Below are 26052 nucleotides of genomic sequence, written 5' to 3' on the forward strand. Positions count from 1 at the left end.
TACAGTCCTCACTGATAGACTACCGATTACCTGTAATTAACTTGTACTCAACTATCATAGTAACTACTTAAGTTATAAATTTAAACTGAAAATGTTTGCAACTATTTATTAAAAAACAAAAAGCACATGTTACTAAACTATTTTTCCAAATTTTAACTCAAAGAGTTTAAATAAAAATATTATTTTTCAAATTTTTTTATAGGAGGCAAATTTTTCCAGTGAAACAAATTTCTTACTTTAACTTAGCCGATTGTATAAATATAAATCTAGTAAGCAATGTTATTTATATTATTTATATAAATAATATTGTTTAAGATAAATAATATTATTTATGATAAATAATAGCATTCTCTAACTAACTGTTATTCATATTTTTTTGCCTGAAATCGCAACATGCTTTCCAGATTTCATCTACAACATTTAAACTTGTTTTTTTCTGATGATAAACTGGAAGTGAAGTTCATCACTTGTAAAACAAAGTGTGGAGTTATGTTATACGTAATTTAAGTCAATTATAAGTTATAATGTTTTTCTAGCATTCCGCCTATATTGTTTTATCATTTTTAGTGTTCATTGTTGATTTTATAATCACTCATAAGCTATTATGTGAGGCGTATACATTTATTGAAGTGTGTAGATAAAACAATTTTTCTAGGTTAAATTCAGGGGAACAGGGCATTTCCCCCCTGTCAATTACCCCCCCCCTCCCCGGATATTCCCCCCCCCCGGACATTACCCCCCAGAGTAATTACCCCCCCCCCCCCTGTCACTTACCCCCCTGTCAATTACCCGCGCCCCCCCCCCCCCCCGGACAAGGTTAGAGTTAGGGCTAGGTTTAGGGTTAGGTTTAGGGCTAGGGTTAGGGCTAGGGTTAGGGTTAGGTTTAGGGTTAGGTTTTAGGGTTAGGGTTAAGATTAGGGTTAGGTCTAGGGTTAGAGCTAGGGTTAGGGTTGTGTCTAGCTTTGGTTTTGTGTAAAGTTTTAGGCTAAGGTGGATGCTTAGGTTTTGGTCTTTTTTTAAGGTTTGGATTAAAGTAGTATATAGGTATAAAATTCTAGTTAGAGTCAGGATTTTAACTTGAGAGGGGGGGGGGGGGGGGGGGTAATTCCCCGGGGGGGGGGGGGTAATTCCCGGGGGGGGGGGGGGGGGGGGGGTAAATACAGGGGGGGAAATGTCCGGTGGGGAAATATCCAGGGGGGTAATGTCCTGTAGCCTAAATTCAGTCATCTAGTTGTTGACAAGTGGTGGGAGATTGTTAATAAAATGATATTATTTTTTATCAGTTGTTTATGTATTAGGTTTTATTTTTGTACTGCTGGTAATTAGGTTAAGCCACACTTATTTTTTTATAACATATTCATGACTTCATACTTCTTTATTCTTGTACAACACATTTATCCTTTGACCATAACTTAATACTTTAACACAGCAATTAGAGGATTTTTTTTTTCTAAAATGTGGCTCACTTTTTGAAAAGGTCTTATTTTAAATTGTGTTATTAATTGGTGGTTATTTCTCATTAAAAGGTGGGGTAAGCCCAGGAACAAGATGTCTGGTGACTCTTAATTTTACGGTTATGTTTTTTTAGTCATAGGAAAATGCTTGTAGGTTACTTGTAGAAAGGCCATGATGGAATGCTTAGACTTAAGTTTGACATGTTCTGTGTTAGAGAAAATAGAGATGAATACATTCAATGGAATACAGTGAACATGATGTGTTGTTTTTTTTTTTGTATTCAAGCTATTATTCTACATGATTTTAGTCTCCATTCAATGAACTTCTTACACCTAGAGTCTAGAGACATTCACTGAACTGCCTCCACTTAGGGCATCTATTGAGCTGCCCTCACCCAGGGCATTAATTAATCTGTAGTGTGTGATGGAGGACTGACAATAGAAACAAAGGACTAAAGTGGGACAAACATTAGAGGAAAAAACTGGCAAATTATAGTTCTTCATTAAAATAGGATCAGGATTTGTTGTTCAGCTAATAAACAACAAAAACAGGATGCTGTTGCCAGCTGGTTTCTATCTCAATTGTCTTGACTTGGGTTAATGATGATTAGAGAGATAAAGCAAATGGACGTTTTTGTGACCTACCTATTTTATTAACATTCTTGCCCAAAAAGTTTTTTGAAATGTTGCTATCTGAAACCTTATGTTTCAATATAAAACATGCAGAAACATAAATGAAATAAGTTACAATTATACAAATTTGATAGGACAATTTTCCCATTAGTCCAAATCAGATTTTATTATTCAAATAATGTAGTTTACATAAGGGTTGATAATTCATGTATCACAGTCCACTATGTTACATTATAATTAATTAAAGTGCATACATTTTGCAATTATAATTAATAATATAACTTAAATTTATACTTCAAAAAATTGAAAACAAATGTGGTAATGGGTAAAAAAAAACCATACACCCAAGTTTTAATAATTATGTTAGGAATATAATTTAAACCATCCTTACAAGAGATAAACACCGGTGGTACGAATTATTTTTTTCCAGTAAAGTTCATTTTAGGTTTTATTTTTAAACTTGATTATAAAGCAACCAAAGATATAACTACAAGTCAGGACTAGAATAATGACTGAAATTTATCAAAAACAAAATATATGGATAAAAAATTTCACTATGTAATGTATAGAATAATATCACAAAACTTGATTATTAGAAAAAAATTAAACCTACATAAAAATGTAAGACTTGAAAATGATAATTAAAGAATACAGATTTATAGGTAAAAGTTATATAAAACAAAACTTTTTAATGCAATTAACCAAATAATGATGTCTTTATATATTAATATTATATTATATGATATCCAGCCAACTTAAGTTAGCATTTTCATTAAGCTAATTACTCAGCATTGAATGGGCAGTAAAAACACTAAAAAAAATATTTTTTATTCACATTTTGTGAGAAAAAAAGCAAAGCTGAAATAGAACAAAATTTGTGTTAATAACTCACAAATGCATACTATTAGCACAGAGTAAACAATTTTTTGCTGGCTTCATCTATTTAAAATTTACTTTTAAAAATACACACACAATAAATGAAACAATTCTTGAAATCAATTAGCACATCCTGAAATTTGCAAGAGAATTCCATAACACAAGTCATGAAAGATTAATCATTTACTTTAGTTAATTACCTAAAAATGTGTTGACTGTGCTACTACTTTTTTTTAAAATCATAAACCTGTTAAAAATGAATTATAATTTTTATCAGTTAATTCAGAGCTTTAAAAGTTGAACAGGTTTCTAATTGGCTTAATTTATACCTCCTTCATTAACCCTGTTCTCTCAATCAAATTCTTCGTTCCAATACATGCCAAACACACTCATGGTAAACTATTAAAATAATTGTTAATGATTCATGTCTCATTTTATGGTTTTCCTTATCAAAACAATAATCAATATAAATACATAAAATTGCTTTAAATTTCAAGAAAAAAATCTTCCTGCCCTAAAGGTGATTAGTAATTATTTTTAAAACAAAAATATTAGTGTATTAAATAATTAGATTAGAAAGAAAATATTTTCCCATTCACAAACTGGCTAATAAGCAATAGTATTTAATTTAAGAAAATGTTAAATATTCGTCAATAATCCTTAAGTTTACAGTGAAATAAAATATATTAAATATATATAAATGTATATTTTTACTTCTGATCAAAAGTAAAAAAAAAATTAGTAGTGCCACACATCTATATATATAATTCTCTTCTTGGAGACGCTAGAAAACACCAAGCTGTAAGTGCACTCTACTACCTCCACCCCTACATGGTCTGGTGAGCAGGGGAAAGGAGGGGGGTTATCGTCCTTGATAGTGTTTTAAAGCAAATATTTTCAGTGGCAGCGTTGGTACTGTCGAATTCACAAATTATGAATTACTGAAAAGTAGAAAATAAAACAACTAAATAGCGGCATATGATACGCCGCGGGTCAGCTCGTAATTTTCTAATCAACTACTTATGAAGCTCTGCTTTGGTCCTCAGCAACACACTTTTGAGCAGCTGTCTTCATATTCTCTTCTTGAACCTGCAGTTGGTTAAGTTTGTTGATTTCATCCTGACTGCTACACAGGATGACAAAGTGGCTTCCCCTACGCCGAGCGCGGCCACGGATCTGCACCAACGCCCTGTGGCTGGTAGGTGGATTCATGGACACAACCAGCTGTAGGGACTGGAAATCAATGCCCTCTTCCATGATGGAGGTGGCTACTACCACTCTATACCTTTGGAAAAATAAAAAATTAAACTGGTAATGTTGCAGAATTAAAATGAAAAAAGGTTTATTCCTAAATAAAGATATTTATATAATGCTGTAGAGACTAAATCAATGATCTCTTCCATGGAAGTTGTTACTACTATCTGATACCTGTAGCTGATCAAAATTCAACTGATATTGTTGCAGAAATGAAAAATAATGTTTATTGAAAATAAAAATGAATATGATAATAAGCTGCAGAAATAGAAATCAATCCATGATAGAGGTCATTATTATTATCCAATACCTTTAGGAGATTAAAAAATGAAACTGATAATTTTGCAGAAGTGAAACAAGTTTTTTTTTAAAAATAAGATTTCATTTTTGAGGGGTTTTTTCAGTCAAACATCTAAAAATAAATCTAAACATTTAGATTTCATCAGTAGACAACTTTTTATAAATTATCATAATTAATGTCAAAATAAACTAAAGGTTTGTTTATGAATACATATGAGTGTTATTCTATAGTAGTGTAAGAAAAATTTTAATTAACACAACCAAGTTGAAGCAGAAACAAATTTAAAAAATTTGTTTCTTGGTTTGAAAAAGTTGAGGAATATAAAATGTTATTACAATACAAATAACACCATTTCCTCAAATATAAGAAGAGTGAGAAATGAAAAGCACAAAGACATAAATTTTTTTTTTTAATGTACCTTTCTTGATTGTCAAGAACTTTCTTCTGCTTCTTGACATCCATTCCCCCATCCTGCGCACCACTTCCATGTCCAACCAGGTGGGTCACACGTAAGCCTCGCTCCTTAATAAACGCTTCTTCACGCAGTTTATGGCTGAGTTGTCTGGCAATTTTTCTCTCCCTTACAAGCACTAAGGCTTTACAGCTTTCAACAGACCAGTCCATGTAACTGGGGTCTTTGAGTGTCTGAAAACATTAGACACGACTCACTTTATATTGACTGATACACTTGACATGACATTTGGCATGACAGATATAACAAATGATTTGGTACTTAAGAGAAGTGAATAAGAAATGTGACATGCCATATGTTTTGTATTTGCTTGAAAATAAAAAAATCTGAGCATGAGTTAGTTATTTATTTATTTTTGGGGGGGGGATTAGTGATATCATTTTATAGAGATGGGGAGGGGGTCTGAAACATGCGATTAGGATATATAAGTGGTTTAATTAAAATAAGATAATGTTAAAAAAATCAAAAGGACTGAGTTTATACTGGGGAAATATAAGTGTCAAAGCATTCTAACAGACCAAAGTAAAACAAAAATAAGATGCACTATAATTCACTTGCATGAAGAATCATCAGGACAAAGAATACACCAGAGTGCACTCACCATAATAAGTTTAGAAAACATGGTCAAGTCTTTGTTACCATCCTCTGCAAAATTTTTCACTCTCTGTTGCATCTCCATGTACGGCAGGTTCAATTCCTGGTTTAAAAAATAAAAGCACTCCTAGAACATCTTCAGGAAGAAGCGTTAGACAGTTTGTTTTTATTAGTTTTGTTAACCTAACCTTAACCCTAATTCAGGTCTCAACTAGTGATGGTGTTACACTGTAAAACACCCCTCTCAGCCCCACTTTTAAATAGGTGAAAATATCATTTAAGTATAAACAGAAAGGCTTAAGTATTGTAATGTATACCACTTTATTTCTACTGTTTATTTTATCATGGTTTTTTGTATTGCCTTGTCAGACAACACATATACATCTATCCCTTTTTATACATTTCCACATAAAACTTGCCAATATAACAATCCTTACAAAACATATTTTAATTAAAGTTTTAAATGCAGAATCAAATATGATCATTGATATGACCAGCTATTCCAACTCTTATCAAAGGTCTGAGATCCCTACACCAGGTTGCAGGACGTCCCTGAGTCTATAGAGCTCTGATGGGTATCTGACTCATGTTAGGGAAAATAAATATGGCTGACAGCACCATCCCTTCATATACAGAGTCAAGAAACATGAATTCTACTTCATCTGCGTGAGACAGAGTGGTCTAGCGGTAGAGTCTAGCGTAAGACTCGAGTTCGAATCCGGGTTAAAGTCAGTAGACCGTCCCTGAGTCCACCCAACTCTGATGGGTACTTAACTCATGTTAGGGATAGTAAAGGCGGCTGGGCATAGTGCTGACCACACTATCTCTTCATATGCCGAGGTCACAGAAACAAGTGAACTCTACTTCACTTGGCCCATAAACCGTCAGGTTTGAAAGGGAAACTTTACTTTTACTTACTTCATCTGGCCTATGGATCATAAGGTCTGAAAGGGGAAATTAAATTTTCAAAAGGACATACCAATATTATCAATTTACCTTTAAAAATGGATTTGGCTCCAGAAGTTTCAGCAGGCCAGGGATGAAATCTGAGCCAGTGGACACTTCAGGCAAGACCAGGAGAATTTCAAACATGTGAAGTTTCAAAAAGTGAAACTTCTCATTGGCATTATCCTTCAAAGGTCCAGAGTTGTAAATCATGTGCATCAGTTCTGTTAAAGGCTCGTCATCATTGAGAAACTGTTGAGCTAATTGCTCAACAGCCTAGAAAGAAAAACACATTTTTAAATGTTTCCAAACATGTTAAGTTTGAGTTTTTTAACTAAACAATAATTTTCTTAAAAATAACAAAACTACTAATGTTTACATTTGCCTAGAAAAAAGAACACATTTTTTAATGTTTCCAAACATGTTAAGTTTGAGTTTTTAAACTAAACAATAATTTTCTTGAAAAAAAAACACATCTTCTAATGTTACCATTTTTTTTAAACTTTTTAAATTAGCTGTTGTATATGATTTATGTTATCATTACATGTCAAAAGAACTTTTACCCCTAGATCACCACGGCTTTTTACAGCAGGCAGAAGATAGGAACAAGGAATATTATCATTGTTGTTCAGTGAAGATAAGGGAGCAAACTTGATATAGCAGAGAATAAAGTATTTCAGAAGGTGGAATCTGAAATCCTTCTCCTTGTGGGACATGGGGACACAAATCGCATGGAGTTTAGCTGAAGATTGAAACTCTTCAAGTTCTAAAATTTCTTTCTCAACTACTTGTATTTTAGCACCACCTGTGTAGAATAAGATACCATAAGTTTATTGTCTACAAAAATGTGGTGTGCATGGCACCCACAACACCACATGACAATGCACAACCAGAAAACTGCGTAAACAGAAAAACGTACAAATACCAAGTAATTTTACTTACATACTTTAATTGTGGCATCTTTTAAGGAAATATGTTTTATTATGCTACAATGTACATGTAGTTACTCTTTGTTAATGTCTATAAATGCTCTTATGGGTACCTAACTCATGTTAGGGAACTCATGTTAGGGAAAGTAAAGTTGGCTGGGCAAAGTGCTGACCACACCTTCCCTTCAAATGCCAAGGTCAAGAAACATACAAACTCTACTTCATCTGCGAAATGGTTCGCTAGGTTTTCGCTAGGGCTTCAGAGGATTCTTTACTTTAATTATGAATTCCAACACTCTATACGCCATTCTACTCACCTAGGTTAGCCAAAAGTGTTTTAAGCATGTCATAAGTTTCCTGCACCGTAGCTTTACCAGCTGGTGAGGCTGTCAGCCCCAATATCTTTGGCCTGGAGTCCTCAGGCAATGGGTTGTGGAACTGGCTGAAGAGCTTTAAGTATGGATGGCCCTTGTGGCAGTGGTGGACCTCATCCATCACAACCAAGGAGAAATCTTCCCATCGGATCAGTTTCTTGTTCAGCATATTGTGGCAGTAGGCTGAGCGGGATTAAAAGAGTTTGTTTTTTAAATACTGTACCATGTTTGGGAGGGGGGGGGGGAGGTGTTAGCATATTGTGGCAGTAGGCTGAGCGGGAATAAAAGAGTTTGTTTTTTAAATACTGTACCATGTTTGGGAGTGGGGGGAGGGGGGAGGTGTTAGCATATTGTGGCAGTAGGCTGAGCGGGAATAAAAGAGTTTGTTTTTTAAATACTGTACCATGTTTGGGAGGGGGGGGGGGAGGTGTTAGCATATTGTGGCAGTAGGCTGAGCAGAAATTTTTATATTTTTAAAAATATTGTACCATGTGGTGGCAGTAGGCTGAGCGGGATTAAAAGAGTTTTTTAAATACTGTACCATGTTTGGGAGTGGGGGAAGGGGGGAGGTGTTAGCATATTGTGGCAGTAGGATGAGCAGAAATAAAAGTGTTTTTTAAATACTGTACCATGTTTGGGAGGGGGAGGTGTTAGCATATTGTTTCAGGAAATTGTTTTTTTTTTAAATACTGTAGTATGGGGAGCGGTTGGCGGTTGGAAAAAATTTAGGAATGATATTCTGCCTAACGAGGCCATAGTAATTTATAACACACATCAATTAGAAATGTGCAAAGTGTGTTATATGTGGGGGGGGGGGTGTAAAAAAGACTAAAATTATGAGGGGAAAAATAAGGTTTCATGTAAGAAAAAAAATTGTGATGTTGGTAGAGCATAGTGACACCAATATGTTATAACATGATATGTGGGGGTCTATGGCTCAATCAGGATGACTTATGGACAATGCCATTAATTACAAAAGTCCACAATAGATGCTGCTTATATAGAAATAATAAACTTACATAGCAAACACACATTACCAAACTAAAAATAAATTGGTTAATGATGTAATTAATGAAAAATAATTCTAAAACAAAGATTATGTTTAGCTTAACTAAGATTAATATTAACTTGAAATAATTTCACTAGCAATTATGAAATCAAAACAAACAGTACCTGCTGTGGTAACTATAATATCTGACTTCCAAATTGGAATGTCACTTTTGGAAACCTGGCCACCAAATAATGTTCTGACAATAACTTCCCTCTCTATAAACTGTCCTTCATTGTGGGGATCAGGTCTAATTTGATAAAAGAAGAATGTTGCCAGTTTGGGTTTTCATCAAACATTAAATATTTTAAAGTTACAAAAATATTTTTAAAATTGTCAAAAGATTCATGGTTTTCGCGATATAAATAAATTAAACATGATTTTGTTCACTCTAAAATATTGCACAATGTCCATCTTTTTGCTTTAAAATTTAAACTTCTTTTTCATCAATTGAAAAGCAAAACCATTTATTCAAAGGAGATAAATCTTGTGCTGATGAAAATTTGCCATTTTGTTTAAATTTCATATTTTATTTTCATCGCCTAATTTGTATTTATGCTTTTATAATAAATTATTATAAATACTGATTCCTTGTGTTGAATTTATTATTTATAATTTAATCATTCTTATATTGTCTTTTTTTGTTATGTAGCCTAATGTTTTATTGTTTAGATATACATAATTTGAACACTCAGATCTTTTCAGATTGACATTTTTTTAAAAAGTACAGTTAACTATGATGAAATAGGAAATAAAAACATCAACCATGACTCACAAGTTGAACAGATTATCATTTTTATCCTTTTTATCCTTCAGCTGTGTCATTATGTACTTAGCTTGCTGTAACACAAGGAGAACTTTGTCCACGAGGAATAAAACTGGTCTTGAAGGGTTTCTTTGCAGCATGAGGCCAATGGTCACCACGGCAACAAGAGTCTTACCAGTACCTGGGTGGAGAAAACCAAACACAATGATAAATTTCATTACCAAATTTTCAGGTTATTAATGTCAGTGAACTGATTTATACCTGTATTTTTTTAAAGAAAAGTTCCAAAATTTTGGTAGTTTATAAGGCAGATGTCAAGAGCCTTCATGCAGCCACCTTTCTAACCAAACAGTCAATAGGTTAGATGAAAAAGAGTTTATCTATTTCTAAGATTTCATTGTTTGCATAGATTATACATTCTTAGAATTAAGTAAAGTACCTATCAGTATCAATGCTGGATGGATGGATTTGGAGAGATCCTATGAACTATACCACTTAACTGTTGCTAAGTCAAAGAAGTGTAAAGGGGATATCGAACCAACACAAATATCTAACTGGTCTACTTACCAGTGGGCAGGTAAATAATCGAGTCTCCCTTCATTGCCTTGACAACAAGTTCTACCTGATAACAGCGTGGTGTATCTTTTATCACTTTGAATGCTTGGTTAACTATGTCGTTCTCAGAAATAAATGTTTTGCGAATTGGTTCCAAATTCCTTACAGGTGCAGCTTGAAAGGATAAATTATAAAGGTGACGGCTGCCTTTAGCATGCTGCTCCCAGGCTTCTTTAGTGTTGAGGGGAGTGTCACAAATGCTGCAGCGATAACGAAACCCTTGCTTTCTGTATCTCTCCAGACCCTGGGTGTTGCTTACCTCAGGTTTCGTTGTTGTAACAACCACGTCGTCTTTGATGTTGAAACAGTCTAATTTGTCTTCAATTTGTTCCATTTCATCCTCGCTATCGATTTCTTCTTTTTTATCCAGCGAAATCCTCCCTCCTCTTTCTCCGCCTCGGCCTGTGGCACGATTCGTGCCTCTTGATTTTGGCGCTGAAATAAAGCCTGCGCGGTCTCCAGTTCTGGCAGCGCCAAATCCATCAGTATCATCATATCCGTCTGAGTCATTTCCTGCTGACCTCTCACCTAGCTCTCTGGAACTGTTGCCATTTTGGTTTCCTTCCCTCCTGTTACCAGCCGCTTCACCACCGCTTCTTCCATCACCAACAGCTCCGTAATGAGAAGGGGAATAACCACCCCCAGAATGAGAGGGGGAATAACCACCCCCAGAATGAGAGGGGGAATAACAACCACCCCTAGCACCACCAAATGGGCTGTTGTACAGGGGATTTGTTGGAGTTTGGCTTTGAGGATATGTCAAGGGAGAACATTCTCTGTTTCCTGTGGCTGCTGCCCCATCCCCATATCTGGGTACTCTAGACTCTACTAGCAACGGAGAACCTCGGACATCAAGCCCTGGAAAAAAAATATTTTTAAAAAATTAAGTGAATATATTACAAAACAATCAAACAGTTATATTTTTAAAAACAATTTTAAAATCTCTGTGAATATGATTATGTATTTTTCTCAAATAGAGTGAATATTTTAGTTAATTGAATTGATCAAATTACTAATAAAAATTTACAGCAAAGCAAGTTATGTTTGTCATCATTTGATTGTCATTTACTTAACAAAGTCTTACACGTTTTTCATGTAGAAATGTTAATATGCTATATAATAAGTATAAAAATGCAGAGTTTCCGCTTACCAACAGGACTCAATTCCCTAGTTTGTGAAAGCCTGTCACAATTTGCAAAAGGTACTTCTCCATAAGTCAAGAAACGTCGATTTTTATCCATCACTCCTTCCGTCACAGTGTTTCTCTGTGCATTGGCCACAGCATCCTGATTAAATCTGTTACCATCACATTCATCAGAAGGAGCTGCATCAGCCATTTCCTGTCTGATAAGAAATTCCTTTTTATGCTTAGGAGTTTCTCTATGCTCGTAGAGCTGCTTCAGCGTGTTTAGGACACACTGGCAGACATCACAGAAGAACCATTGTTGTCCATCTTTCATTATAACTTTACAGTCGTCCAGAGTTCTGATAGGGTTTACAGTTTGGGCAAGAAGATCTTCCTTAGTTTTATGTTTACTAGAAGTGAAGTGCTGCCCAGCGCTTTCCTGACCTGTGAACCTCTTCTTACAAATGTCACAATACTCGGGATATTTAATCCCCAGTTTGTTCATATTAGCCCTCTCGACCATACGTTTATGGGGTTTCCCTGTCAAGTGTTGGTTAGCGTGTTGTTTGGATGTTAGCTCAATGTTACAAACGTAACAATGTCCTTTATCAACATTAAACACAAAAGGTTGATCTTGGTTACCTGCGTTCTCCTGGCGAGTCAAGAAATTGGGAACATTGTTAGCCATCTGAGTGGTACCATTAAAGAACCCCCTCTGTTGAAGATTCAACATCAGTATCCTCTGTGCGGCCTTTTTGTGGTGTTTCTGTCCATTTAAGTGTTGATTAGCGTGCTGTTGGGACGTCAGCTTTAAATTGCATGCATGACAGAAGCCGCGCCTGCCGTCAAAGAAGTAATCATTCATGTCCGTGTCGTTCTCGTTAAGGACCATCTGTTGTGGGCTAGACTGTTCTGGTGTTGCTTCCATCCTGTCCTGTCCAACTCCTCCTTGACCAGGGATTCCTGGTGATACTTCCATTCTGTCCTGCTGGATTCCATCTTCTTCTGGGTACTCTGGGGTTACTTCCATCCTCTCCTGTCTCTTTTCTTGATCAGAATCCTGGTCACGTTGAGGAAAATTATTTCTTTCTTCTGTTTTGTAAGCCGAAACAAGATTTGGGTTATTATTTTCTCTACCTCCAACAGCTATCCTAGCTTCAGATTGGGAATCGTTTGCTGCTGACTGTAAACTCCTTTGCCACTGTGGTGAGCTGTTCTCACTATTAACACTGAAAAACTCCTCTCCATTGCTAACAACAGATGATTGAGTTTTAACTCCAGAAGCAACTTCTTGCCTATTTTGTGTAATTTCTGTCATAGATGGTCTATCTGAATGACTGGGTGTATTTTCATTATGGCCTACTCTGTTGAGTTGTTTTTCATCACAAACATTTTGGGTACAGTTCTGATCCGCAGAGTTGATACTATGATATTGACTTGCTAGGGACAAGTTAGCATCACTTTGTGTGTTTTTTTGAAGAACTTTAGTTCCAGCCACCAAACTGTTGGGGTTTGATAAGTTATGTGCTGGCTGCTCTGGGTCCTCAAATTGACAGTTATGGTCAGGTGAATGGCTCCTATCATTCTGTGGCACTGCTAGCTCTTGACCCTGGGATGTCCCATCAAGCATGTTTACTGTCTGGTTTCCTTTGGGTGATTCTAGCCCATCTTTGACATTGGGTGGGATCTGTTTTTCTGAGGGTATAAAATAAGCTGTATAAGGAGGCTTGGAGTTCCTCACATCAGGGTGTGAAGCAGAAACTGCTCTTGTGGTAGTGGACTCTTGGGTTAGCTGAGCTTCAACAGATGAACTTCTTTGCTGTAAGGGACTTCCAGACATAGCAGATGTATAGCCAGCTGCTTCTTTAGGCTGGTCTGATAGACTTCTTTGTTGCAGGGGACTTCCAGATGTACCTGCTTCAGACTGGACTGATAAACTTCTTTGTTGTAGAGGACTTCCCAACATAACTGCTTCAGACTGGACTGATAGACTTCTTTGTTGCAGAGGACTTCCAGATGTACCTGCTTCAGACTGGACTGATAAACTTCTTTGTTGTAGAGGATTTCCTGACATAGCAGGTGTATAGTCAGCTGCTTCTTTAGGCTGAGCTCCTATTGATACAGTTCTTTGTTGCAGAAGATTTCCTGACTTAGAGGGTGCATAGCTAGCTCCTTCTAAAGGCTGGACTGATAAGCTTCTTTGTTGTAGAGGACTTACTGACATAACTGCTTCAGACTGGACTGATAAGCTTCTTTGTTGCAAAGGATTTCCTGACTTTAAGGGTATACTGCCAGTTGCCTCTAAAGGCTGAGTTGATGAACTTCTCTGTTGCTGAGGACTAACTGATGTGTTGATTTCTTTTTCTTCTGAAATCCTGGAGGCTACAGGAGAGGGGAAAACACTCTGCTTGGTGTTGTCAGTAAGACTTGAAAAACTTGGTGTATTTTCTGCTGAGATGTGCACAGTACTGATCCCAGTCTGTACTCCCAGTTTCTTACTTTTTAACTTGGAAACTTCATTGGGGCTGCATGTTAGGTTGTTTTCATCTTGTTTTAAATCACTGGCAATATTTGACGTTTTTATTTCTGGCCTTGTCTCATTTGTAACAGTGTTAGTTTGATATTGCTGTAACTGCTCATTGTTGTTGTTTGCACTTTGTGCTGTGTGACTTTTGAGAGGAATTTGAGTTGAGATATCAGGGCTCTGCGGTGTTGTGCTGACAGACGCTGACAAATTACTGCTGTTACCATCCAGTATTTGACAATACACCACTGGATTTAAAACAGGGCCATTTATCGAGGACGGAAGTGCAGAAGGAGATATTGTAGAATCACACTGTAAGTCATCTTTACTGGAATAGGAGCAAGGCGAAATATCTTTTTTTTCTGATGAAGTCCGAGTAATGGAACTATTATTCAGTCCAGAGATGCTGGGAGCAGAACTCTGATTCTGGGACAATGAAGACTGATATACCTTCATAACTAGCGTCTGTTCTGGGTCATTTAGAAACCCCGCGTCAAAACTGCTGGAGGGCAGATTGCATGCTGAAAACTGCTGCTCTTTCTTCTTGTGTTTCTCACTTTTAAAGTGCTCTTCTGCGTTTTTTATGCAAGAAAACGGCACCTTACACACCGAGCACATCAAAACCTTTCCTGAAACTGACGGTTCAGCTCCTTCAATCCCAGAATTCCCACATTTTTTTTTATGTTTCTGGCCGTTTAAATGGGACTGTGCATGCTCGGGTGAGGTGAGTTCTAAATCACAGACATAACAGTATCCTTTAGAGCCTCGCATGAAGTAAGTTTCCCCTTCTGGGCCTCTTTTCTCCGTGGCAGGTAAGGGGGTGATTTCTTTCTGCACTCTCTCTTGTCTAAATGCATTTACACCTGATAACAGAGAAGGAGAAGACACTTGATAAGGTTGAGAAGGGAGGCTACTCTGAAGTTCAGGATTCTGAGCAGGCTGTCCTGGAAATAAATAAGGGGAAGCTTTTTTCTTATGTTTCTGTCCGGACAAGTGTTGCGAACCATGTGATTCAGATGTGAATTGAACACCACATACATAACATCGACCACCTATTGCTGTTAAAACATACTCTTCACCGTTTGGTCCCCTATTATTTGCCTGTTCTTGCGCAAGATTTTCCTGACTTGGAAAGGTATTTCTGCTATTTGTATTAAACATGCTTCTGTTTTCCAGCTCTCGCAACTTCTTAAGGTGTTTTCCTCCCTCCACATGTTGAGTACAGTGTTGCTGGGAAGTGAGATCAATGCCACATATATAACAATACCCTCTATCACCGTTCATCACATAAGGTTCACCATTCGGTCCAGTTTGTTGTAAGAATGAACCCCCTTGAGAAGGCTCCATTTGTAAACCTACAGCTTGAGAATTATTTCGTGATAAATTAGGAGAAGCAGGATCAATATTTACTGGTTTTACTGGGGGTTTACTTAGCTGGTTAGTTCCATTCACCTCAAGTGCACTTCTCTTAGCGATATCACAGGCTTTTTTCAAATTTTCCAGTAAAAATTCTCGTTGGGGGTTTACATTTTTTTGACAAACACTGTTCTGTTTCTCTGTCTGAGCCTGTTTTTCTGTTTCACTTGGGGAATTTGGTTTTGGACTGCAAGAGCTAGCGCTGATCATGCTCAATTTGACTTGATTGAGGTGTTTGGCACAATCATTGTGCTGCTGAAGTGGTATGGGGCCATTAAATACAAGGTTGCAGAATCTGCAACTATAAATGTATGTAAAATTTTAAAAATTAAAGAATTACCGTAAAATCTTTTATGACTAAGTAAAAATAAGTATTATCTAGATCTACTTCTAGATCTAGTGACTAGTGTGTAGCTTACCAATAATATTTGTCTAAGGTTGACATTTTACAAGACAATATGCCATGGATTCATTTTAGTCAAATTTTAGAGCAGACTTCCAGCAGTAGCATGAATATTATTTTGAATAATAATAATAATAGTAAATCTAGTGATCTAGATCTATTGACAGACTAGACTAGACTGTCACTAGACTCTTAGTCTTAGACTCAGTGGCTGAGAGTCTTGAGTCTTGAGAGTTGATGAAGTCAGTGTCACTGTCAACTCAGTCAACTCTAGTCAACTGTCAGTTACCAGAAGAAGAAAAACACTGCGACACTGCCTTAACTCACTGCCTGGTGACAAAATCTGCTCCGTAGTGTTGTGTTGTTAATTATAATAAAAAATAGATCTAGATCTATAGATTACGCTATAGAACTTACACGTAATATTATGGGGTTTCCAGAACGGGTGTTTTAGTTTACAGTTTACTGAGTTTACGTGAATGGTGCACGTAAACGAAACTGGAATAGTTTTTCTTGGAATAAAATGATAAAGGCGAAACAATTTATTTTGTTAGGGAATTTCCCATGCTTGACGTTCATAAAAATTTTCGGTTTCGCTAACATAATAATAATTGTAAATCGGCTAAATAATAAATAACTACAGTCTGTATCTGAATTCTTATCGCTAATAATATTGTATTATATTATCAAAATTTTTAAAAAATATAGTTTGTAAATAACTAAATGTAGATCTATATATAATACAAGGTATATCATTTTAATTAAGGGGTTTAGCGGCTTAAGCATACTACGGGTGTGTGTATTATTTACATTTTTTTGCGAATTTTATTTTTATACCTTTGTTTCGTTAGCATCTTCTTCCTACTTTTATATAACCTTTTAAAAACCAGTTAACCCTAGGCTTGGTAGACCACTCAATCATTTTCAATACAAAGTCTAGTTCTACTGTAATCAGTAACAATTGTTCACGTTTAAATAGGATGCGGCTTATTTATGTTTTACTAGGAGTTCTCCATTTTCTTCTCCAATCTTCTTGTTCTGTACAAGACGACGAAATGCTTCCTAGAATAGGTGTGTAAGTGTGTGAGTGTGATTCAAGTGAACTGATTCCTCAGGTTCAGGAATCTTCCTGTTGATATCAATATGGTCAGACTGTGTACTCAAGTGTACTGTTTACTACTGTGTAGTGTACACTGACTACACCAGTGGTTCCCAAACTTTTTCGAGTGGCGACCCCCTTTTATAAAAATGAAGTGGCCCGTGACCCCCATAGAATTAAAAAGCGGAAATTAGTAGGCCTATGTAAATTAATTAGCACTAAAATAAGATTTTCTAGTAGACTTTCAATATGAACTACTCTTGATAACTGTTTTAATACCATGAGTAAAATTGCATACTATTCCCTAAACATTCACGGTTAATTTTTTTTAAAGTATTTTTTTTTGTTAACACCAACCTATGTCATTATCATTATCTTAATTTTGTTTTTAATCGAAAAATAGTGTTCAAAGTATATATTCTCAAAAAGTCAATCAATTTTACGTTTGGATATAGACTAAATGGTGAATACTACACCAAAGTTGTGTCTGCAGTTTTTCATCTTACGCGGAATCATTCTACAAATCAAAGAATTCATCTTGTAATTCTCGGGAATGCTGGCAACATCAAGGGAATAAGAGAATGGATAATGCATGAATGCAGATTCTTTTTTTTTCAGCTCAGAGAAATAGCGCTGCAGTTCGTTTTCAATAGATTCAAGATGCCCAGAAATTTCTTCTTTCAAAATTTTAATTATCTCACAATTAGATTCATCTACCACACTGCAGAGTTTCTCAAATTTACAATATTTCCAAGATTTATTTTCTTTGCCGATTTTGCAGCTTTGATAAAAAATGCCCCGAGATTATCTTGGAAAGAGATAATATTCGATCATTTTCCCTGAAGCTTCAGGTTATGCTTATGTTGATGTACGAACACATCTGCTATGTATGATACTCTCTCCAACCACTCTATGTCATTTTAAGTATACCAAAAGGTCTTGTTTCCTTTGCATTTCCAAGAACAATTTGATTTCAGATTTCAATTCAAAAACATGATTCACAACAATTCGTTTGACAGCCAGCGCACTGTAGTGTAGAAGAGCAGAACCTCATGATCTTTATTCAGGTCTTTGCTCAGTTCTTTGAAGGCTCCAGATTTTATATAATTTACGACTTATACTAGCAATGGAGTCTTGATGGCGATTGGTGAGGGCAGTGGTTAGGGAGCTAAATCTTTTCTGCTTTCTGAAAGCCCAATTTTGACCTAAACATAGATGGTGCACCATCCGTACAAACCCTCACAGCCGTTTTAACCCATTTTAATCATCCTATTTAAAAAAAAAAATTATTTATTTTCTCTATGCGATCTTCACAAAAGAGCAACTCTTCTTTGCTATCATCTGAATGAATAAAGACAAAGACCAGCAACTGCAAACACGAACTCACATCTGTTGATTTATCAACTTGAAAAGCAAACAATGGTGAACTTTAATTTCAATAAAAATTTGTTATTTAACATCTACAGACATGTAAGAATTAACTTCACCATCTTCAACATGTAGTGTTTGATGAGATTTTCTCCTATTGTGTTTTTTTTTTTGCTTGGCATTTTTTGCCGCGACTTCATGTGATGCTTGCACTAATGCTGTGTTTCCTTGGTGAAAACTTCCTGTTCGATCAAGTCTCTGACGTTTGCAACTAGCTTCATACCGATGAAAGAACTCCATATCTTTTTTGGTGTGTTTCGAATGACTCGTCTCAAATGACGTTTTAGTTTTGAAGATTTCATAAACTCGTGACTGAGAACAACTTTGTACAGTACGCTTTGCTTCTTCTCTATTCCCTTTCCAGTGATGTTAGTAAAGCTGAATTTCAAAAATGCTTCTAAATATTTATGTTGTGTTTCAAATTACTAAGGTTTAGTATACCAGTTGGCGACCCCCCAGAAAGCCCTTCGCGACCCCAGGTTGGGAACCGTGGACTACACTCAGTACTTAGCCTATACTATTATATATAGATCTATCTATATTTCTAAATCCATACACTTAGAATAGTCATGATTCCATTAATAGTGCCCTAAACTAAATAAATACTATAAATAGGCCTAAATAACTATAATTTCACATGACAGGCCATTTTCGCAACCTTCTCACAATTTACCACCTGCTCACAATTTACCGCTTTGCCATTTAGTAGATTTTCTCACTAAATCTGAAATGTACGCAATTTTTAATTTAACCATGACCATTGAATAGGCTAATGGACATCCATATTTAATCCATTAAGGCACTAATTTTGAAGTTTTTATTTAGTTTTAAACTAAATTACTTAATTTAATATTTATTGTCTCTCACTGCCATGCACGACACACCTCTCCATGACAACACAATTTATGTCTGAAGCCACGGCAAACCATGATTCGGTTCGACTTTTTAATTGGCTATGCACCAGAGTTTCTCACTAGTGATGAGCCAAATAGCAGTCATGTGGTTTTTAAAAAATTGGTTGTGATATGAACACCGGTCTTATAAAAAACAGCCCACAATATTTGATTTCTTTTTACATAGACTGCAGGTGGTAAACATTTTAAACAGTAATTCTAAGCAGGTAATTGGAACTAAGATGAAAATTCATCGGAAGTCATGCATCCGGTCTGTATGCCATATGGATGCATCTATTGGGACCCGGGTCCCAATAGCCACGGCCGCTATTGGGACCCGGGTCCTAATAGCCTCGGCCGCTATTGGGACCAGCCAATAGAATTATTAAAATTTAATTATACAAAAATTCTTTTAAGATGCAGAATATATCTTCTCTGTTGTGATTTTTTTCCTTGTAATTCTAAATGATATATAGAGATCTTGCTTTAAATACCCGATATCATTACTGACAAATGTTATGATGAGCGGGTGTCGTTAGGTCTATAATATAATTATGGCCTATGGTATGAACTTCTATATTTTATATATATATATAAAATTGTATAAGATAGCTCATATGATATAGGCTGCAGACTACAACTCCTGGGCCTGTTTTCTTGAACACGAATATCTCGCATGCGTTGTAGTACGCTTTAATAGAAGCAATACGTAACATTTGAACTCACAATGACCCCAAATCCGTTTTCCCTCTTTCTGGTTTGGGAGAGGGGGGGGGGAGGAAAACTACGACGACAAATCTCGACAAGCTCATAGCAATGGTCTTGCTACACTGTTCACATCTAAACCAAAGTGAACTCACAGACACCATGTCGGTATTTTTCTTGCGCTGACCAGAAAACGCGAGCGGGCGATCAATGGAGCAATGATGTTTTTATAATTGGCGTGTTTAAAAACCTAAATCTAGAAAAAAAATATATAGATCTAATCTATTTAAAAAAACAATTTTAAATAAAGACGCCTATTCAAACAACTCAATGGAATGTTAAACTTAGATAAAAACACTTTACTTCACGCAAAAACGAGAGCTTTGAAAGGTTCCGATCCCGTAACTGATCGAAATTCGGGAGCTTCTGCCTTCTCCACTTGACCACGACGTCTTACGATAATTACTAAGTATTTAATGATTTTCTATATATAGCTAAATGTAGGGTATTTAGAAATAGCAACACAAGAACTAACGCTAGCTAATTCGCATAACTAATTACAATAAAAGACAACAAAATACGAGCAAATCCACAAGAAAAATCAAATAAACATAAAAGGTATAATTTTAATACAGGTTGTGCAAGTGCTTAACGAACTTAATGCCGGGTCCCAATAGTGGCCGAGGCTATTAGTAACTATTAGGACCCGGGTCCCAATAGCCTCGGCCGTTATTGGGACCCGGGTCCTAATAGCCACTTCCATGCCATATTGTTGTTAGCAACCGGCTACGCCTCCGGGTTAGCAAGTAATACTACCATTTCACATCTCACATTTTACCCAGTCCCATTTTTGGGTCTCCCTCTTTTTCTTAATTCTTTTGAATTCCAAGATAAGCCTTTTCTGGCAGTACTTATTGCATGTTTCTTCAATGTAAGACCTGTCCATCTCCATCTTCTGTTCAGAATTTCTAGCTTCTCTGGGATTTGTTCTGTTTTTCCCATACTGATGTGTAAGGTACACTGCCAAACCACTTCATATTTAATATTACTTTATATTCACTATAAGCAGCTATTTATAAAAAGATTGTAGTCTGTTCCTATCCCCTGTAACACTCTATGTTGGGATTGAAACAACTAGATGTTATTGTGAGTTCCTTCTTTCAAGAATAGACGATAGACTGCTGTTCATTTTATAACTTTATTTACAACAGCAAAAAATACACTTCAATCAGTAACAAAACATTTAAGTCCTAACCGTCAACACACATAGCTTCCCCTTGCATTCATCTGGTCTCCCGAACATCTCATTTACCCGATTATATAGCCCTACATTCACTCCCTTCAGTCAGTGAGCGATCTGCAAAATACAGTGATTGATCGCTCATGCATTCACTTCTGTTGGTCAGGTATTCAACTATCACACACGTTTCACTCCAAATACAATTCACCAAATAGTCTTTTACATCCCCCTTTGTTGATCACCCCCTTCACATACTTACACCATTTTATGACATCAACTTTCCTATGAGCCACTCATCCTCCTTTGTGTCACCAGCTGGTTTAACATCCCCAAGACAGGATTATTTGGTGTGCTGTAAAATTCAGCACAATAAAATCCTAAGTTTATTGGACTTGAAGTATGTTCACAGTAATCACAGTGGTGGCTGCTGCTAACAATACATACTTGACTAGAAAGCTACAATGTGAAGAAGTTGTGAAAGATAAAAAAAAACTGCATTCAATATTAAATAGCAATGATAGTAAAACTAAACTTTCCCCACTACATGTGTTCAAAATATTATATACTGTGCTGTATAAATATCTGGTTAGCTAATCATAAAAGTAAAAGATTCTCATTTAATATTTTGTCACTATTTGATTTTACTTTTAGGTATAATTGGAGCAGGGATCAGTGGAACATCAGCTGCCTACTTTTTGAGGCAGCTTTTTGGTGAGAAGGCAATTATTGATGTTTTTGAATCCAACAAGGTGGGAGGGAGAACTGCTGTTATTAAAATAAATGGACAACACTATGAAGCAGGGGGTAGTGTCATTCACAAGAAGAACAGATACATGGTCAATTTTGCTGAAAAGTTTAACAAAAGTAAGTGGACGTGTGAAAATTTTTCTGTTTCTGTGAATTACTGGGTACATGTTTGTTCCATGAGTTAATTATTTATGATAAACCTAAGCTAAAACAAAAACCATTTTTCAAAACCCAACCTGTTGCATTCTATGTATATGTCTAGGCAGTGTCAGATTATTGAAGCCATATCTAACAACATTTAGCAGTGTTGTTTATTACTGTGACAATTAACACTAGTTAACTAGCTCAGTAAACTCATTATTTGTAATTAATGGATATTTTCTTATAATTGACCCTATTACATTCCTCTTAACTCTTATTGAAGAGTAATTAAAAAATACACTTATGTGGTGCTAATTACTTTTTATGTCTCTGTCAATATAGGTGTTTTGTATGATGTTGACATTGCATTGACATTTCACTTTTGTTTTGTAGAAGTTAATGGAAATAATTTTAACCCTTATTATACTATTATAGTTATTTTTGTATGATAATGCACTCACATTTTGAGGAAACTTGTTTTTCTTTTATTTCTGCTTGTTTCCTCCCCCTCCTTAACTTTTGAGTTTAGAATAAGAGTATTCATTTTTTGAGTTTCAATCTCTATTTCAATCTCAACAACTGTTTTGCCAGGTGCAATGCCTGTTTCCGCTAGTTCATTTGGGCTATATGGAGATAATGGAATAGTTTTTCAAACAAGCAATTGGTTGCCGATCACCCTTGCAAAGCTGGTCTGGAGATATGGGCTAAGCTTGTATACACTTAGAGAGTGGACACATAACATGGTTGAAAACAAATTTAATAGGTCTGTATAACTTTCTAGTAAATTCTTGTCATGTTTTTTTTTTAACTAAGATAACTGGAAGAGTATCAAAGTCATCTTTACATATTATTTCTATGTCTAGTGCCTGGTTTAAATTTAAGATGATATTTTAAAAAGTGGTTAGATATTAATTTTGTATTGAACTGTAAAGGTTTTAAAGTATCTATTATTTAGCTTTGCATTTATTTATATTACAAGCATCTGTTGCCCAAAACTGAAGGCAGTGACAAGAAAATCAGTATCAAATCATTGAACTGTAATTTTAAAAACTTAATTTTTTCCTCTTATTAGAATCTATGACTTCCAGGAAAAAGGGATGGCTTTTACCACAGTGGAAGACTTGCTGAGGGCTATGGGTGAAGACATGGTAAATATGACGCGCCACTCTCTGGTTGAAGTGTTGAACAGTGCTGGCCTGTCACCCAGATTTATTGATGAACTAGCCATGGCTGCTATGAGAAATAATTATGGTCAAACTACTAGTGTCCATGGGTTTGTTGGTGAGTATTTTTACTGATGCTTAAGCATACAATAAATACTCAGTCATATTGTAACATCTGCTATATTCAGGCAATTATATTGTTACAGCTATAAGCTGATTATTTAAACTTTAAAAAAAAACACTCAAATAATTAATCAGTTTTTCTTAACATTAATCAAAAGGATTTGGAAAAAAAAAGACAAGCAATAACTCTTTTTTTTAAAATGTAATTACATTATCTTTTAAGGTGCTGTTTCACTGATTGGAGCAGAGCCTGCATTGTGGTCTGTATTAAATGGCAACAAAGAAATCCCAGAAGCTCTTTTACATGAGGCCAAGGTGTCCTTTATAGAAGCTCAAGTTAACACTGTTGCCTTGATGAAAGATGAGCTTGGGACAGGGAGTGTTACCTATGAAGTGGAGTATGAGAAGAAAAACTCCGGAGATAAATCTAGCACAGATTCTAAAGAATATGACATAGTCATTGTTGCAGCTCCAATAGAAGGAAGCAAAAGTAAAATATCATTTGATGGTTTTCCTAACCAAATTCCATCCTTTTCACAGAAATATCATTCCACAACAGCCATGTTTGTACAAGGAAGCATCAATAAAACTACATTTAACATTCAGCATCATGATGAGTTTCCATCAGACCTATTTACAATAAATCCTGATATATTTTTTAACTCAATTGGCAAGCCATCCCCAGTTGATCCACAACAGTCCCCGGATCAACCTTTTAAACCTGGGCAAGCCGTTTGGAAAACATTCCTCAACAAAGTGCCTTCAGAAGAACAAACCAGCCTTTTATTTGAAGATCGTCAAGATATCAGAATGGTGAATTGGCTTGCCTATCCAGAATATACACCAAATTTGAAACTCCCACCCTTTCAGTTGTTTGATAGATTGTACTATGTTAATGCAATTGAATCGGCTGCAGCCGCTATGGAAATGAATGTTATAGGTTCAAGAAATGTAGCACTTTTAGCATTTAACCAATGGCATGGCAATTTTGACAAAATTGATGAACCCCATTTACCCCCTGACAATGATAAGGGTAAGTCTGAACTTTGAAATAAATGTTTATTTTAGTAAATAATAATGTATGATGATAAAAGATGCTGCATTGTCTCAGTTCATAATATATGAAAACTAAGTATTATAACCCATCCTCAACAAATCTCTAATTTCTTTAGGCCTTTTATAATACTATTTCATATGTATTGTTTGGTAGTGTACTTGCATTTAAAAGGAATGTTTGTGATATATATTTTAGGAGCTACTTTGAACATATGGAGTGCTATTAATAAGCTAAGAATATTTATCTAAGTTGCAATAGAATATTTTTTCTTGATCTGCTTTATCACTGTTACATGTAAAGCATGCACTAAGTGCAAAGTGATTTAAAACTGACATATGATAATTGATTGCATTTTTAAAATTTCTCACTGCATAAAAAAAATAATATGGAGATCAGAAGTTGTAATGCATGCAGTTTTGATTAGACATTTGTGGCATTTCTGTACATTTAAGCATATGAAAATATTTCAAAACCTTAATGAACTCAAAATAAAGAGAGTTCATTCTTGTTGACATGAATAATAAAATATGTTTGCATTTTCTCTGGTGATTTTCTGTTCTAATTGCTGTATTACTTGTAATTGAAATTTCAATTATTGATTTGTTACAAATTTATCTGGTGGTAGAAATTTGGTATTGTTTTGAAAATATGCTTTGTAAAAAAAGCTTTTCTTATTCCAACCTCAACATTGCAATATTGGTTGTTTTCTGGTTGTAACTTCCAAATAATTTTTTTTTCAAAAGCCTGCTGGCCCTTTTCTAGAGCTTCCAGTTTTATTGGAATAATTCCTTTAAGTATTACTTCTATTTTTGGAAGAACTATTCTAGTTTGCTTGTTTTAACTTTTAGTGATGTTTTAATTTATGCAATGGAACATATGGCTTTTTAGAGGTTACTTAAATAATTTTTGTTGCATTTTTTTTATTGTCTTTTTTATTCAAAGTTTGTAATGCATTTTTTTTTCTTTTTAAAATCATCAATGTATTTTTTAACTTACTGCAATCTGATACAGTGCTTTAGTCTATTGTCACTGCCAAATTAGTCATTTTTATCAACTTTAATGTTTAATTAGAACTTAAATATATTGTTGTTTTTTGTAGGTGGTAGTATTATTCTAAGAAAATTACTTGTATTTAAAATTTACACACCTTCATAGTCGTGTGCAAGAGTTGCCAATACATTTGTGACATAAACTCTACATTCATGGTTCCATATGTTGGTCGTGTTGTACTTGTTGAAAACCGCATAAAAACTGGATCTTATGCTAACCATTGTTTTTTATGAGATTAAAGTAATTGTAAATGAAATGTGGAAATGTGTTTACAAATCTATTAATCAATATTTATGTTGTCATTGTATTTTCTGTGCCAGCTTGTTCTTTTGTTTTACAAAAAAAGCTGAATAAAAAAATGTATAATAAATTGTTTATTTTAAATTAATGTTACACAATTTTGATGTAAAGAAGGGGTAGGTTAAAAAAATTTGGTCCAAACAATATTCATGATAGCTGTTTAGTAAATACAAGGTCACACTTAAAACACGACTAGGTGATCTGAATTTTAAACAATTTTTATAAGATTTATTATTTTAGATATAAAAGTATAAAAAAAAATTTCCAATTTTATTCTGCAAATTTATGTGTATTTTTTAACCTTTTTTATGTATAAAAGTAAAAGCATAAAAATAGATCTGCAGTATTACCATACACAATTTAGATTAAGCACAAA

The 26052-nt window shown here is 35.2% G+C and overlaps 2 protein-coding genes across 2 annotated transcripts; one reads left to right on the forward strand and one right to left on the reverse strand.

Moving 5' to 3' along the window:
• Positions 1-3856: 3856 nt before the first annotated feature.
• LOC131958149 (uncharacterized) lies at positions 3857-16132 on the reverse strand. Its single transcript, XM_059323035.1, has 11 exons — positions 15747-16132; positions 11412-15628; positions 10214-11119; positions 9656-9827; positions 9006-9130; positions 7776-8015; positions 7093-7334; positions 6581-6805; positions 5592-5687; positions 4937-5163; positions 3857-4248 (listed from the first exon to the last, which is right to left on the reverse strand). The coding sequence occupies exons 1-11, from the start codon at positions 15770-15772 to the stop codon at positions 3984-3986; spliced, it is 6741 nt and encodes a 2246-aa protein (XP_059179018.1). The 5' UTR covers positions 15773-16132; the 3' UTR covers positions 3857-3983.
• Positions 16133-16612: 480 nt separating this feature from the next.
• On the forward strand, positions 16613-25692 carry LOC131958148 (prenylcysteine oxidase 1). Its single transcript, XM_059323034.1, has 5 exons — positions 16613-16801; positions 21747-21959; positions 22575-22746; positions 23056-23264; positions 23493-25692. Exons 1-5 carry the CDS (start codon positions 16711-16713, stop codon positions 24317-24319), a joined length of 1512 nt encoding a protein of 503 aa, XP_059179017.1. The 5' UTR covers positions 16613-16710; the 3' UTR covers positions 24320-25692.
• Positions 25693-26052: the final 360 nt, after the last annotated feature.

The sequence above is a fragment of the Physella acuta genome, unplaced genomic scaffold (assembly GCF_028476545.2).
Source record: "Physella acuta isolate Inbredline_101_S28 unplaced genomic scaffold, ASM2847654v3 ptg001296l, whole genome shotgun sequence".
Lineage (NCBI taxonomy): Eukaryota > Metazoa > Mollusca > Gastropoda > Physidae > Physella > Physella acuta.

Coding starts and splice junctions, on each gene's coding strand:
- LOC131958148 (XM_059323034.1), top strand. CDS start 16,711: ATGCGGCTTATTTATGTTTTACTAGGAGTTCTCCATTTTCTTCTCCAA. Junction 16,802..21,746: donor CGAAATGCTTCCTAGAATAG/GTGTGTAAGTGT, acceptor TTTTACTTTTAG/GTATAATTGGAGCAGGGATC. Junction 23,265..23,492: donor TAGTGTCCATGGGTTTGTTG/GTGAGTATTTTT, acceptor TTATCTTTTAAG/GTGCTGTTTCACTGATTGGA.
- LOC131958149 (XM_059323035.1), bottom strand. CDS start 15,772: ATGTCAACCTTAGACAAATATTATTG. Junction 9,828..10,213: donor GATTATTTACCTGCCCACTG/GTAAGTAGACCA, acceptor TTCTCCACCCAG/GTACTGGTAAGACTCTTGTT. Junction 5,164..5,591: donor TGTTTTCTAAACTTATTATG/GTGAGTGCACTC, acceptor TAATGTTTTCAG/ACACTCAAAGACCCCAGTTA.